The sequence below is a fragment of the Pelophylax lessonae genome (genome assembly GCF_965119305.1).
Source record: "Pelophylax lessonae genome assembly, chromosome: 8".
NCBI classification, from domain to species: Eukaryota; Metazoa; Chordata; class Amphibia; order Anura; family Ranidae; genus Pelophylax; species Pelophylax lessonae.
The window spans coordinates 182,915,712-182,933,081 of record NC_138775.1 but is presented as its reverse complement, the minus strand read 5'-3'; the positions used below and the strand labels follow the sequence as shown (position 1 = coordinate 182,933,081).

General features: G+C 40.5%; 1 protein-coding gene across 2 annotated transcripts in view; it reads right to left on the bottom strand.

Annotated features, from left to right (window-relative positions):
• Positions 1–14,135: 14,135 nt before the first annotated feature.
• The window catches only part of TLCD4 (TLC domain containing 4), a 135,930-nt gene continuing 132,695 nt past the window's right edge, over positions 14,136–17,370 (bottom strand). For both annotated transcript variants that reach the window (XM_082265864.1, XM_082265865.1), the window contains exon 7: positions 14,136–14,679. In XM_082265864.1, the coding sequence (XP_082121990.1) occupies positions 14,364–14,679 (316 nt within the window). In that variant the 3' untranslated portion in view covers positions 14,136–14,363. The remainder of the gene's footprint in view (positions 14,680–17,370) is intronic.

Here is a 17,370-nt window from a genome sequence, read left to right as displayed (position 1 = left end):
TCTCCTATCCAAGTTCCTAATAAAACATAAAAACCAAAGAAACTCGACTGATTCTTGTCTGAAGTAAAACACTTGGAAAATGCCAGATTGTTCTACTGTTGCTAGTGGTAACCCAGGGGGGCCCATAACCAGCAGCTCCCTTGGGAGTAGTGCTACATAAATTTCAATTGTTTTCTGCTTATCAGTTTGGCATTTAGTTGTGCCTATCCCATTAAAATACAAAGACTACCAAAGTAGACCTCCTTCTGAAAATGCTGATTGACTAGCTGTCACACTAGCCTACTGTCTTCAGTACTGTCTGTGTGTCACTGATCTGCAATCAGTCTGTGTGTCACTGATCTGCAATCAGTATGTAACTCTGGAAGGTCAAAAACCCCTCTGGCTATTTGTTTTGAGTCTCAGGGTCAAAGTATGGCATTTACAGAAAAATATGTCAGCAATGACTCCATGTTTGTTCCATGGCAGCTGTGACACAAGCTTTGCGTCAGGCTTAATGAGCAGCCCTTCTCGCAACAGCACCCACTAGTGGTGGGAACAACCACTGTGCATCCAAAACTGCAGGGCACACAGTGCTGAAACACAAATGGACTTACATAAAGATACTTCATACTATTTACTTTTCGTTAGCTGAGGGGACAAGAGCAAACAGAGGACCTGCAATGAAAGAACATTACTTCTTTGAATGGGAGTTTCAGAAATGCCTGCGCTGAAGTTTAACATTAAGTACAAAGGCCCAATTTGTCTTGCTGTTTTTACAATTGGATGTATCCATATCCGTAACAGATAATACAAACTAAAACATATGTTTACAGAAACCACTTCAGGTTATAGCAGAATGAAATTGAGCGATAATTAGCTTTTCTGCCAAACAGCGCATAACAAAACAAAATGTAGACACAGGTAATTAGTCTTCAATACACATGTTTGCCTGTAGCTCTCCTTTAAGTGTCTTTACAAAAGACAATTCTCCCCATAGCAACCAGATTCCAGCTGTCATTTGACCTGTTCAGGATAAAATCTATCCAATGCCATGGGCTCACAGACATTTGTGATAGGTAACCCCACTGCCAGGCAAAAGAAGAACTAAATAGATGATTTTACCTTATGTGAACAGAATAGCTTTAATTGGTAGTAAAAAAAGGGCACCTACCAAGTGTAGTAAACAGCACTGATAGGGCTCTGTTGTTCAATTTGTTACAATTTTTTGGGATTTATGCTTATTACTGTACTTAACATTTGCGGTACTGGATACCTACAAATATAGGCCATAGCCTAGAGCAGGTGTAGGCAAACTTTGAGATGTGGAGATCTACTGTGGTGATCGAAAGTTTGGGCACCCCAGGTAAAAATTTGTATTAATGTGCATAAAGAAGCCAAGGAAAGATGGAAAAACCTCCAAAAGGCATCACATTACAGATTAGACATTCTTATAATATGTCAACAAATGTTAGATTTTATTTCCATCATTTACACTTTCAAAATTACAGAAAACAAAAAAAATGGCATCTGCAAAAGTTTGGGCACCCTGCAGAGTTAATATCTTGTACTGCCCCCTTTGGCAAGTATCACAGCTTTTTGTAGCCAACCAAGAGTCTTTCAATTCTTTTTTGAGGTATCTTTGCCCATTCTTCCTTACAAAAGACTTCCAGTTCTTTGAGATTTCTGGGCTGTCTGTCACGCACTGCTCTTTTAAGGCCTATCCATAGATTTTCAATTATGTTGAGGTCAGGAGATTGTGAAGGCCATGGCAAATCCTTCAGTTTACGCCTCTTGATGTAATCCCCTGTGGATTTCGAGGTGTGTTTAGGATCATTATCCATTTGTAGAAGCCATCCTCTCTTTAACTTCAGCTTTTTCACAGATAGCATCAAGTTACCATCCAAAATTTGCTGAAATTTTATTGAATCCATTTTTCCTTCTACACGTGAGATGTTCCCTGTGCCACTGGCTGCAATACAACCCCAAAGCATGATTGATCCACCCCCATGCTTAACAGTTGGACAGAGGTTCTTTTCATTAAATTCTGTGCCCCTTCTTCTCCAAACGTACCTTTGCTCATTCCGGCCAAAAAGTTCAATTTTAACCTCATCGGTCCACAGAATTTGTTTCCAAAATGCATCAGGCTTGTCTATATGTTCATTTGCAAAGTTCAAACGCTGATTTTTGTGGTGAGGATGTAGAAGAGGTTTTCTTCTGATGACTCTTCCATGAAGACCATATTTGTACAAGTATCTCTTTATAGTGGAATAGTGTACCATAACTCCAGTGTCTGCCAGATCTTTCTGGAGGGATCGTGCAGTCAAACGTGGGTTTTGAATTGTTTTTCTCACAATCCTGCAAGCTGTACTGTCTGATAATTTTCTTGGTCTTCCAGATCTTGCTTTAACTTCCACTGTTCCTGATGACTGCCATTTCTTAATTACATTCTGAACAGAGGATATTGACATCTGAAAACGCTTTGCTATCTTCTTATAGCCTTCTCCAGCTTTGTGAGCGTCAACTATTTTCAGTTTCAGTTTTCTAGACAACTGCTTAGAAGATCCCATGATGCTGATTGTTGGGGCAAGGTCAGGTGAGTCTGGGAATTTAAAACCTTTGAGATTGACATCACCTGGTCTTCCCAGACAATGACTGAGAACAATCCATGACACTGGCAGGTCTCAGCCTTGCAAAGGGGGCAGTGCATGCTATAAATTCTGCAGGGTGCCCAAACTTTTGCAGACGCCATTTTTTTGTTTTCTGTAATTTTGAAAGTGTCAATGATGGAAATAAAATCTAACTTTTGTTGACAGATTATAAGAATGTCTAATCTGTAATTTGATGCCTTTTGGAGATTTTTTCCATCTTTCCTTGGCTTCTTTATGCACAAATTTTTACCTGGGGTGCCCAAACTTTCGATCACCACTGTATATATACCCTGCCTTTCTAGCAGTTTATAGGTGTGCTGACATAGAGTGTGCAGAGTTTCCCTTTCACCTTCTCTGCCCCCAGATTTGAATTGCCGTGTCCTATGATGTATGATACGAAGGTCCTGTGTCAACAAGATTTTGTTTGAATCATATGGGTTTTGACATTCCTATACAAGTCTACATGAATGCAAAACCCGATGAAAACAAGTGAAATGCAGGTCAGAAGGACATAAAATGCACTTGTCAATGAATTCTGAAAGATCTCAAAAGCATCTTGCTGATGTTATCAACACAAACCAAAGTCCATTGGCTCAGGGAAAGGGGTATGCAAAACACATGGTCTAGGGGGGCAAAAAGTATAGATCTGACTCTGCTTAATTGAAATGAATGCACTGCAAGTCAAATAGTCAACAAGTACTGGATTTGCTTGTTAACATGTCTGTAAACCCTTACATATACCTAGTGAAGTGACTGGCCTCAGCTGATAAATAAGGATGAAACTGCTTTAACTGACAAATGTGCGGTCATGTGATGCTGTACCCAAATAAAATTTATTTTCCCCACAAATAGAGCTTTCTTTTGATGGTATTTGATCACCTCTGCGGTTTTTATTTTTTGCGCTATAAACAAAAAAACTTTGAAAAAAAAAAACAATATTTGTCACTTTCTGCTATAATACATACCCAATAAAAAAATCTAATTTCTTTATCAGTTTAGGCCAATTTGTATTCTGCTACATATTTTTGGTAAAAAAAAAATCCCAAAAAGCGTTTGCGCAAACGTTTTCCCGTTTACAATCTATGGGATGGATTTATGGACTTTTAATTTTTTTATTAGGAATGGCAGTGATCAGCGATTTTTATCGGGACATTGCGGCAGACAAATCTGACACTAAGTGACACTTTTTGGGGACCAGTGACACCAATACAGTGATCAGTGCTAAATAATATGCACTGTTACTGTATAAATGACACTGGCAGGGAAGGGGTTAACACTAGGGGTGATCAAGGGGTCAAGTATGTTCCTAAGGAATGCTTTCTAACTGTGTGGGGGATGGATGTGCTCGAGGAAAAGAAAGGTCTGTTTCAGCTTAGCTGAAACACAAGAGCTCTCTCTGACTCTTTGAAAGAACAGCTGCCTGCCTTGTTTACAAAGGCAGACGGCCATTCTGTCAATCTCCAGGACAATTGCGGGAGGCCGGCGGCGATCGCGGCTGCCGGTCCTGCGGACTGGCTCCTGCTGTGTCTAATCACAGCAGGAGCGCAGCTCTCTGGTGCCCCCTGGAGCCTTAAAGCAGAATCACATATATGTACGTGATTTTGCGCTTAAGGGCCGCCGTGCCGCAGTATATGTACGGTGGGCGGTCCTTAAGTGGTTAAAGCAACGCAGTGACGTATATCAAAAAATGGCCTAGTCATTAACGGGGTAAAACCTTCCAGAGCTGAAGTGTTTAAGCTTTGGCAATAAAATCTGGATAGCTAATTCTATGCAGAAGTATGCCTGATTTTGCACTCTCCAGCTATACTAAATAAACCTCTTGGTGCTCTAAATTGAGACAAGTACACACTACAGAGGGATATGCTTTGTTCATATTTTATGTCTGAGTTTTACAACCACTTTAACAAGCAATTAAAATTCCCCATTACAGTCCTAGGTTTATTTACTATGCCAAAAAAAACAAAGCGGTTATCTATAAGACTTCATTTTTCAATAAACTGACTTTAGTAATTTAAAATGGAGTTGTCAACTCAGACTCATTACTTTTTTTTTGCAAACGTTACTGAATAAGCCTCACTAGTTTTCCTACAGCAGAGTTGTCCACATTATTTTGAGTGACGATTGACTTCTGTGGGACAAAAAATAAACCCTATGCATAAATGACAGCATAAAAAAAAAAAAAAACATTACATTCAATCAGGCCATTCTAGTTTAGGAGAAAATTTTATTGCATTCGTTATTCAAAATAGCATCATAAATCTGAGCAGGGCCTACGTGTTTATACAGAAACGCCCTGATGTGGTGCAACCTACCTAGACAAAAATAACATTTAACCTTTCAAAAAATGACAGGATTCATTGCATTCAAGCAACTGTGTTATTGGACGTTAAGAGATTAAGAAAATAAAATCTCTGTTTATTTATTGCCCTCCTAGAATTAGGAAAAATAAATCAGAATTATCATTTTGTGTGCAGACACAAAAAGTATCAAGTCTTCTATTCACGGGCGCAGCGTTTCACTGCCGCGGTAGCACTGTGGAACAAAAACATATCAAATCGTCAGCAAAGGTAAAATCTATTTACAAGTTTCATGAAAACCTCTTATCTAATAAGGCATTGCAAAGAGTAGAAGGCAGTCCATAGCAACTGCAAGTCACCTTTGAGTAGTGAAAAGTGATTTCTAATTGGTTGCTATGGGTTGCAGCACTCTACACAATGGTACTTTGCCTTACTAAATAAATATTTGTAATAATAAAAAAATAAATTAAAAAGAACCAGACATGATTGGGCTTATGCAGGATTCTGAATATTCAATCTTAAATTCCTAGAAACGGAAACGTACAGACTTTAATAAAATATTTTCTTTGTCCCTTTACTTCACTTTATTCATAGGCTAAGTGGGTCCTTGAGGTCTGGTCATTGCTGTCTGACCACACATGCTCATACTGATAACACAGCATGTCTCCCCAAACCAAAACATACAAAACAGTATCACATAGCAGAGCCCCATTTTATAAGATTTCTCTTAAAGTAGAGTTATACATGTGTGTTGCAAAACTTGACTGTAAGTGCATTTGAACTTACAGTTTTCTCCTAGCTCCCTTATGGCACTTTTCCACTGCAAGTACCGGCTCGGCTCTACTCGGCCCGGTTTGGTTTTCCACTGCATGGTACCGCATGGTACGGTGTTTGAACGGTTTGGTATGGTTTGCTTTTCCATTAAAGTAGTACTAAAGTAAATGGGTGGGATAACAACGATTCTCTGACCAATCAGTGGCTAGTAGTGACTGCATGCAAAGGATTGTGGGATATGGTACTGGTATGGTACCTCTTGGAACCACAATCGAGGTGGTACTGTTTTAGAGAGCCGTACCGTTCGGTCCCATGTAGTGGAAAAGCGCTGCCGTACCGTACCGAACCGTTCCAACACCATACCATGCGGTACCAGCAGTGGAAAAGCACAAAAGCGAGCCGAACCGTTCGGTTACATGCAGTGGAAAAGCCCCATAAGTGCTCTTAGCTCCCCTGCGAAGCCAAGTACCTGTTGATCCTTCCAGTGAAATCCACAAAATACAGCTTTCTGTGATGGGGTGACAATGATACTGCACTGCCCCTGAATTCAAAGCAGAGTTGCCACTTCCAGGTAGGCTGTGCCCCATGCACTACTGTGGGATAATATGATGTTGCAGGGGACGTGGTTATTAGTTAGCGCCTGAGCACACCTAATCTTGCCCACTGTATCTAGATTGGCCTTGGTTGTTGAAATTCCCCCACTGTGAGCTGCAGCATCTAGAAGAGGCTCATGTAAGACACAAATGAGTTTGGCTCACCCAGAACAGGTAAAAGAAATATATATATAGTATATATACACAGATCAGCCATAATGTTATGACTATCCACTGAAACCTGTCGCGGCATGGGCACCACTAGACCTCTGAAGGTATGCTGTGGTATCTGGCACCAAGCCATCAGCAGCAGATCCTTTAAGTCCTGTAAGTTGCAAGGTGAGGCCTCCATGGATCGAACTTGTTTTTCCAGCACATCCAACAGATGCTCAATTGAATTAAGATCTGGAGAATTTAGTCAACACATCAAACTTGTTGTTGTGTTCCTCAAATCATTCTTGAATTCATCAGACCAGGCCACCTTCTTCCATTGCTCTGTGGTCTAGTTCTGATGCTCACATGCCCATTGTAGGCGCTTTTGGCTGTGAACATGGGTCAGCAAGGGCACCCTGACCAGTCCCCTACACAACAAACTGCAATGCACTGTGTGTTCTGACACCTTTCTATTGAAACCAGCACTCATTTTTTCAGCAATTTGAGCTACAGTAGCTCTTCTATTGGATAGGACTACACAGGCCAGGCTTTGTTGCATCAATTAGAATTGCCCGCCGATGACCGTGTTGCCGTTTTTTCTTCTTTAGATCACTTTTAGTAGGTCCTGACCACTGCAGACCGAGGACATCCAACAAGAGCTGCAGTTTTGGAGTTGCTTTGACCCAGTTGTCTAGCCATTACAATTTGGCCCTTGTCAAAGTCCCTCAAATCCTTACACCTGCCACTGTTTTTCTGCTTTCAACACATCAACTGCAGGGATAACATGTTCACTTGCTGCCTAATATATCCCACCCACTTTACCTCCTGTCAGTGGTCATAATGTTATAGCTGTTGGTGTATATACAGTATACACACACAGTATATACATACAATATATGATATATATACTGTATATATGCACACACATACTGTATATGCACAGACTATTTACTGTATATATACATACACAATAAATATATATATATATATATATAGATAGGTATTTATATCTCTCTCATATATATTATATATATATATATATATATATCTTAATACACGTAAACACACACACACTATCAGGGCTGCTGTTATGCTGTTAGAAATCATGGGGCCCTGTACAGCCTTCCTGACAAGGCCCCCAAAACTCACCTCCACCCCCCCCCCCCAGGTGCAATAGAACAGCAGCACTGACATCTGCCTATTTCCCAAAACGACAAAAATTTCTCTCCTCTGCTCCCACCCTCTGTTGACATGATGGGGCCCAGGGAAATGCTATTTAAGCCCTGGTAAGCAGGTAGGAAAGGAGGTGTGGTCTAGTAAAATCAATTTATTCATTTAGGTAGAAATGGACAATAAAGCTCCCCCGGGCCCCCCTGTTTAGCTGATGAGGCCTGTGCCCAGTACAACAGGACCAGTTATACTGCCTTATCAGCGGCCCTTCACACTATATGAAGCCTGTTCATCACAAATTTGAAACCTGTGTTGACTGCCACATAGGAGCCTTTAGAAGAATTTTAACTCTAGGGCTCTGTTATTCGCTATGGTTGTACACCTATGTAAACCTTTAATAAATAATAAGGAAGACTGTATTATTATAATTTAAGAATGAATATTGTATTTAGATCCTTGCATAAGACCATCTATGACTGTTCTCTTCAATCCCCAGTGCCCTGTTCAGTTTAGTTTCATGCATAAAGCAATAGAAAAGCTTCAGTAGGTGTGATGGAAATTTCTCTTATGACCCTCCCATGTAAACGACAGTGAAATTCATTAAATATGCAAAGCGATATTAATTATTTAGGGATCACAGGAATTCAATGGTTCTTAGCATGCCAGGATTAGATCTACACTCTACGAAAACAATTTTTATTGGTGAAGCGCATAAAAAATACCACTTTAAAAAAACCTGAGTGGTTATTCAGAATACCTGCTGGAAGTGCCAAAATAAGCAATTTGTTCCTAGGAAGTGTGTTCTGAATCAGTAGGCTCAGGGTATACCTGGGCCAAATAAATAATTCAAATGTGAGAGGTGAGTGGAATATGAGAGACACACCCGACATCTTAACACTCTTGGTGACAAAGACGGAAAGTATAGCCTTAAAGCGACACTGTAAATATATACCACAAGTAGGCATACCTGTAAAAAATGCAATGTATACTACTTACCCACTGACTGCACTGTTAGTAAGCAGCTCCACTCATAGGAAATTTTCTGGCTAGAGTTCGAAGGAAAAGAGACACTTCTGGGATTGTCGATCTCCTGGGACCCCTGCAGTGTTACAGGACTCAGTAGTGACATGGCGGTCAGAGGGAGAAACTGATGAACACTGTGAGGGACATAGAAGACTGACATTTCCCATTTCACTTTAGACTTCGACAGGGGTTTTTCCCATGAACAAAGCAGGGTTCTGGTGGCATAAGCAGCCAGATGGTAGCTACCTATACTGTATGCTTCTTTTACAGGTATGCCAATTTTGAATAATGGGAGGTAATGATAAGATCACTTGAAACCCATATCAGTTGTAGCAAAAGGCTAAACGAAACCTCTTATTTTTTTTAATCAATAATTATCAAATTTAATAAGCATTCACATGGACACTGTTTTGTCTTGCTGTTCATACTTCTTTAAAGTGGTTGTAAAACCCTTTCATATACCCAGTGAAGTGACTGGCCTCAGGTGATACACAGAGATTAAACAAATCCTCCTACATACTGTAAGTTGTGTATGTTTATCTGCCCTCTCTTCTCTACATCAGTTCAAAGTGCTGAATTTTAAAGCTTGTCTCAAAGTTCAGAAAAAAGGGGGTGGAGAGCTGAAGTTACACTCTGCAAAGCTCAGTGAGGAGAGCTCTGAGAGCTAATTGGAAGGAAAAGGGACAACCAGCCTCCACACAGCACACAGGACCAGAGCTGAGGCTGTCAATCAGCAAGAGGTCCTTCCCCTGTCACCTTTTTTTTCTTGGTGTCAGAAGTGACTCATGCTGATTGCAGAGGAACGGGGCAGCAGACAAAAGTAATGCTTAATGCTGTTAATTGAGACAAGTACACACTATAGAGGGATATGCTTTGTTCATATTTCATAAGTTTACAACCACTTTGAGGGCTCGTTCACACCAATTGTACATGAAAACTAATGGGAAAAACACGCAGATTTCACTTGCAGAGACATCAGTTTTTATCCACGTTGACATCGTTTTTCATGCACGTCAGTTATATGCCCTGTTCACACCAATGTTGATGTCATGTCAGTTTTTTCCTGTGCAGAAAACTGCATACACGTTGCAGATTCCTGAGCAGAATAAGGCTCTGTTTCCACTATTGCGACTTGTTGTGCGACTTGACACATGGCAAGTCACACAGCAAGTCAAAAGCCATTAACTTCAATTTGGCCCGTTCTAACTGCTGCGACTTGAAAAATAGTTTTTGCACTACTTTTGGGCCGACTTCAGTGCAACTTGTCCCTCATAGAAGGAAGGTCGCACTGAAGTCCCCAGAAGTAGCCGCAAACAAGTCACACTACAAAGTCGCGCTAGAAGTAGCACGACTTTGTAGCCGCAATAGTGGAAATGTAGCCTAAAGCCGCACGTAGTGGTGTGAACAGGGCACATAGAAAACAATTGCTTTTTTTGCACGCTTGCAGGCCGCATGCAGAAAAACTGAGGTCTCTGCACAATGGTGTGAAGGAGACCTTAAGGATAAGTTCACTTTTAATAAATAAATAAATAAATGCACATTTTTTTTTGGAGCCTGTAAAGCATTGCACCTGCGATCAGCAGATCACTGGTGCCATGTAGGTCTCCTGCAGATCTGTCAGTATATCTGTGTACCCGTACATCCTGTATGGGCAGGCAGATACACTGACCTGAAGAATCAATGTTCTACCAAGGCGCTCCACAGCACCGTAGTAGTTAATTGAGAACTACAAGCTAACAGCTGCAAAGGATGCCGGGGCTTGTAGTTCACTCCCACATAGAGATGTGTGAGTGAATGACGCGGTTGTGTGGGCGGAGTCCCGCACGGACATGCTGATTTAAAAACTGACAGCTAATATGGGGAACTTCTCCCCACACCGCTGTCACAGGGAGGGGGCATCGGGCAGTGGCTACAGCATTGGGAATCTGTTATATGTTCCACCCTAAAAACCGGTGGAACATGTAACTTGTTCCCAAAGGTGAACTTATCCTTTACGTAAAAAAATGAAGATCTTTTTCAATCACAGACGTTGTCTGTGTTTGTATCAATTCTTTCCTTACTGGAAACTGCTTTGTAACCTCAATCTGCATACAGCCAAAGCCTTTGCCTATACAGCAAAAAAATAAAAATCTAATATCTGGCAGTGCGACTTTTCCCAACATTTTAGTATAAAAATAAAAGATTGCCTTGTCTGCTAAGTGAATCATTTAATCAACACAAATTTATATGACAAAGTTGAGAGGCCAAGTCTGCAGCTTTCACTGCTCAAAAAATTCTCAGTAGCTGTCGTGTCACATTTAAACTTCCTTGCATCTTTGGACTTGGCAAATACTTGGACCACTGTAAAAAGGTTACCATGAGAACAAGTTCAGCTACAAGGCCTCCAACATGACGCATTTCAAAATTGAAAATATACTCCAATAAAATTTCCCTTTTGTTATTACAATCAGGCTAAGTCACCTAACCATACATTGGAAGAGAGAGATGGGGAATCTTCTCAAATAACTGACACTACCTTCATGAAGCCAGTAGTCCTAAAATGACAATAACAAAGCCTTCTCCTTAAAAAGAAAAAGAAATTCCGTACTTAAAATCTGGCGGTGCTTGTTATGCAAAAATAAATACAGACCATAAGGTCACTGCAACCGTCTGAATGTCAGATAATGTAAATTGGATGATGATGGCTGTACTTGAACAAAGTATTTATGGAATAAGACAGTTACAACTTGTCGGATTATAATCATAGCCCATAGATACATACTATATGGGCCTCCTTTACTAAAGCAGACCTATCACTTTTTTTAAAGTGGTTAAGCCATCACAGCTCTCTAGTATACCAACTATCACATGACACTGCTATATAACTTACAGTATGTCCTAAGTAAAGCAGCTCCTGCATACCCATATACAAATCCCAATTTGTAGTCCGGTCTCTAGCATACCCCCACCCTACTTCTACATACTAAAATGTAAAACATGTACCTTAGCAGCCTAAAGAGAATGCCATGCCTTGCCCTATGGGACGTGGAGGTGGGTGGACGGTGGCTTGGTCCATTAGAAGAACAAACCTAGGTCTAGGGGTTTCCAGGGAAAGCTGTCACCGCTTATCAAAAAAAAAAGGTATGTAGATCATTTTCAGTGCATTGTTTCAGAAACCGCAAGACAGTCGGGTAAATGGAGTTCCAAAGTAAAGACCGTCACTCAGAGCATAAAACAAATACTGTACAAAAGGAGTAATGCGACATACAGTGTTAAGCTTGCAGAATGGAAATGTTCGATAAATGAAACTGGAGATTTTGGAAATCACAAGGGGAGCTGCAAGATGTATCTTCACTGTTTTCCATGAGAAAGGTGCTGATGCCAACAGTAGACTGAGTTACCTATTCCGGGCATTTTGTCTGCACAGCAGACACTGATTCCCATAGGAGTAAGTGTAGAGTAAGGGTGACTGAGTTGTGCAACTTGGAGCTTACCCCATTGGGCAGATTTAAAAAAAACCTTCTCTTCCAGGTTTTATAGATCAGCCCAAATGTGTTTTACTGTTAGGATAGCTGTCATACATAGGACCAGTGCTGGAGTCAAACTGTTAAACAGTCCTAACAATTCCAACACAATCATGCAGTAATTAAAATGTGTATGTGAGAAGGCGAGCTCTATCCATTAAAACATCTTCTTAACTGGTTAGAAAATCTATGGGGGATTTATGAAGAGACTACACAATATACCCTGTTGGGTTTGCAATGACTTGTTCATGAACAATGACTTGCAGTGATGCGCTGTTACGCATTATGTTGTAAGGCAGCTCATAACCAGCAACCTGTCACCAACTCCATCCCTTTGTGTGGCCTTACCCTAGGCTCCAAACCTAACCTTAAAGTAGAACTATAGGCAAAACTTTTTTTTTTCATTTTAGATAAAGCAAGGGAGGTTTAAAACCCCTGTCCAGATTTTTTTTTTTTTTTTTCGCCATCTGCGTCCTATTTTGAAGATTATCCTTTACTTCCTGTCCCATAGCCAAACAGGAAAGGAGAGGAAATCCCTGCAAATCAAAGCAATCCCTTGGAGACCCCCAGGTCACCAGAACTAGTGTCCCCATGTGAAGATTTAACCTCATTACCGTACTTTTCTGGGGACAACCCAAAATTTGGGATTTTCTTTACTTTCAATGATAATGGTAAACAGGACAAATAGAAAGGGTAAATCTTCTTAATGGGGGCACAAACCTCAATGAAAAATGACAGGAGTTCCAATCCCTCTCCACTCTATCTTAAACTAAAAAAGTTTTGCCTTTAGTTCTACTTTAATTCTAATCCTCACAGTACCAATTACTATTCTTTAACAAATCTCTGTACTGTCAAAGGCATATCGCTGCTAAATAGGCTGAGAAACTTCCAGCAAGAGGAGTGGAGTGATAAAATTGGTCCTATCAACAGATGTAAACACTATATTGCAAAATCATCTTTACTGATGGTACAATGATAAAACCTTACATCTGGTCAGGTTTACTATAATTACATCCCTCTGTATTTTGACCAACTTATTTCAGTTAAAGGGTCAATACATGCAAAAGTGATATTTTTCGTTAGAGGTTAGATGTGGAATCAAACCCTACCTTTTTTATGGCTTAGATACACCAACAAGATTTCCCTGTCATAATTCTTGACTACCTTAATGTCCACCTGGGAGTTCTTGGAGTTCCTTTCCATATTTGTAAGTTCTAGTACCTCCTGTCGCGGTCTCCATCATATACAACTCTGCATGCTGGCCCATAGCAGGTGTGCAGAGCCAGCAACATACATGTCTGGGCAAAATTCAAAATTAAAAAAATTCAATACATCTACACAATACATGTACATTTCGCTTTAGTTCGCCTCTTTAAAAACACTACAAGTAGAGAAAAATTCTGGTGATCCCAACATCGAGAAAGCTCCCAACTTTCTTTTCTAGGCTGACATTGATGCTTTTGCTGCACTGAAATTCCAAGTAATGTTGTGAGACCTTCCTGCGTTCTCCCCTTCTAGACTACCATCCCACCCCCCATATGTAATGGAGAAGTGAGGGAGTTTTTCTGTAGTCAAGCCTAGGAGATCTCAGACAGTGATGATAACAATGCTGGGGATTTTAGTGCAGAAGAAGCAGCATTGTTAGCCCAGAACAGTTAGGTGCTCACAAGACATTTGTCAGGATTAATAACTCCTCTTCTGTGTTTGCAGTGTTCCTAAAGATACAAAATATGGGGAAATGTTCATGCACTAAAGAGATGTACTGCATATGTTTATACACTTTAGGTTTACATAGTACTAACACAGGAATTAATGTTTCCATTTTAAAAAAAAAGACTAACCAGTAGTAACTGCAAAATTAAGAGCATAACTCAAAATTGACATATTCTACCAAATAGAGCATTTTGATATTACTAGTCAGTCTCCTCTCTCTGGGATATCCTACAAAGATATATGGATGTCAGAATGTAGCGCTGCATTACAGAGTACATAAAATTTCTTGTACTAATACGGAAATCTCTATTAAAATATTGGCAGAAATATAGTCTCGCTCTTTGGATTAGTGTGTTGGTAGAACTGCAAGATGTGAACATTAGCGATTAACGTTACAAAGAGGTAATAACAGAAGTTCATTATTTATATGATGGAAAAAAAAAATCACATGCAGGTCCTGACGAGCCCCCAACTGCTGCCGGTTGGAAGACACATGAGACGCTCTTGAATCTAATCAGTCTTCCCATTTTTCTGAGTTTTGGTCAAAAAGCCATCAGTATGATAGAGGACTTTGTAGCATCCCTTAGTGATCTTCATCATCCACATGACGTTCATTATATCCAGAGATACACTGGAGATTATCCAAGCGCATTGTGCCCCCAGACCCAGTCTATGAAATGCCTCTGTGCCAAAAGTAGAAAAGACGCGCCCATAGTAGGTTGGTATGACAGCTATCCTGACAATGAAGAAGACGACTGTCATCAAAACTCCATTCACCATGTTGGGCACGGAATGTTTGTGGTATCCCAGCACTTCGAAGAACCACCTGCGTAACTCAACAAAAGTGACAAATTTAATGCCAGATGAAGCTAGACAATGAAGCAAAAATAAATACATCTAATCAAGCAGTTTTGTTAGCAGCAGAATTAGTATGATAATGTTTCTCTACCAAAATGGTCTTTAACCCTTTTGTACCCAGAAGCCACTGATACCTACATCAGGCAAAATTTGGCAGCGACAGCATGCATGTGTTAACTTTGACAATAATTCTATGAATATTTTGTATACCTTATACTTTCTATGGACATACAAGGCTCTTATTTGTTACACAGTTGCCATTAACTGCCATAACTGAAAAAAATAATACTAGTAGTGCACTGTTACACAAATATATAGGAAAGATGTCAAATGAAAATGCCTGATATATGACAATTCCCTATGATCATTATAGACCCTGGGGGTGATATCATAATGCGCAGTAGAGAGCTAAATAGAAACCAATTTTTCTGTTTAAACAGACAAGGCGAGTTTAGGGTCCGGTACACTATTTTAATAAAAAACCTGTTTTGTTTCTTTTTTAGGCTGAAAAATGCATATACAGTATATGTAAAATACTTATTAATGTTCTTTTTTAATATTGCATTTTAATTACAGTATTTATTTGCATTTGGTCAATATGTCCTAGCTGACATGATGATCACATTACCAGGGACCAAGCGGATTGGTTCCCGATCATCAATGGAAACCAGAGCTGTCAGTGACAGTCATGATTAGGAGCCACCAGCTTTTCCAATGTGTAGGTGGGAAAGTATGTATAACAAAATCATTTTTAAAAGTTATGGATGGAGTAGGGAAGGGTTAAACGCATAAGTTTGATTTTTTATTTCATTTTCCTTCACTTCCAGTCCCAGAGATGCAATAGGATATAAGAGGACGTCTTCTGTTCTGATCTTCATTCACTTCCTGTTCTAGTGACAACTATAAATTTTGGGTCTCCCATCACCTTCTGGCCCAGTGAATATGGTCCCCAAATCAAACAGAGAGTGAATCTCCCTGTTGGCAGGTGCAGTGCCCCTTTATGTTGGATTCCTCCTGTTGCTATGTCATGGAGGAGGTTATTGCCCTTATAAATGCCAGCTGTGGGTAGAATCCAGCCAGTCAGGGTATGGGAGCAAGACACCCAAGAGCTTCCAAGCTATAGACCTACACTGAGCTGATCTAAAGGGCCCTCTGCAGGGCTATATCTCCAGGTACAGATCATGTGAGAACTAGCTGGAGTCTCCCTGTCTACCTCTAACCTTCTTCTGCAGGTCCTGTAGTGACTGCGGATGACCTTGGAGGTTTGGACAGAGTTCTCTTACGAGAGTTGTAGCTAAAACCTGGGAATAGATGTCATCAGGGAGGTTGTCTGGGTGGGCAAAGTTATAGAAGGGACATTTGGAAATGATTAATATGATAATTGAAGGACCTTGTCACCCCCTAATCCTCATCTGTGGGTCCTGTAACTTGTTGATGGATAGCCTAAGGCTGAGGAATTAATATACATGAAGAAGTGGTCCTAAAATTGTGGTACTCCCTAGCAGAGAAGGGAAAGATGGCTTAAATGTGAGTTGTGCTCTGCACTGGATAGACTGCTACAGAATCTATTTATGCTAATAGGGTTCTGCGCCAAAGGTTATGGTAGCAGGTATGTCAAATGTGATGAGTTATGGAAGAATCATGAAGTTGCAGTAAAGTGCTGAAAATGCATATGAGCGTGGACTTTGTTGGAATGTGTAAGCAGGCCTCTGTCTTGAAAACAGTCTGCCCAATCAGAAGCCCTCTATATCCCCAGTGGAGGCTGTGACAGGAGTCACTTTGGGCAGGGGGCTTATAGAACCCAGATTACCTTAGAGAGGTCGGGAAACTCCTTGTCCAGCTCCCCCGACCCCTCCTATGTGTAAGTCATCCTGTGTCTATTAGGGGCATAGGGTGACCGAGAACCCCAGTCGGGTCTGCACTAATCAGACTCACTGTACAACCACACTGGACTCAGCATTTCATGTTACCCCGGTAATCCTGACTACTATATGTGTGGTTTGTGAAGAATGAAGGGGCTTTTTCACTCAGGATAGTAATATTTATGAACAATATCACTCAGGAAATATATGAAGAGAAATTAGTTTGACCTTTTCGGGCTGCTTATAGGAGTTTATCTCATAGACCATTGCTAGATAGTTTGAGGTGGGGTGGGGTTTGTTAATGTTATGTGTCGGTATCCCATTGTTCTATTGTTTCCGTCTGCCTTGGGATAAACCTATTATGGGATGTATATGTGTATGTGGATTAGCTGCTAGATGGGAGGGAGGATTTCTCCAGCAGTCCTTACTAAAGACTGTCTACTGTTGGAAAATTGAAGATACTTGTGTGCCATGTTACTGAATGTAGTTTACCCCACCCTGTGTCATTATGCAAAGAAGGGGAGATTGTCCCCTGAGTGTATATCTATTTGTGTGTGTGAATAAACAGTCTTATGCTTCTTACCACCCAACACTGATGTCTCCATAATTGATTTGGTGGGCTAAGGGATCTTGGATCGTGCTGATATCAGGCAAGGAAAGCTTCTACGGCGGACATACCCTTTTCGAGTAAGGGGGTCCGTCACAGAGGCAAAGTCAGCAATACACATTTGGAAGGGTCCTTATCCTCCTTTACTGTATGCAAAAAACCTAAAGAATATGTATAAAACTCTGCATAA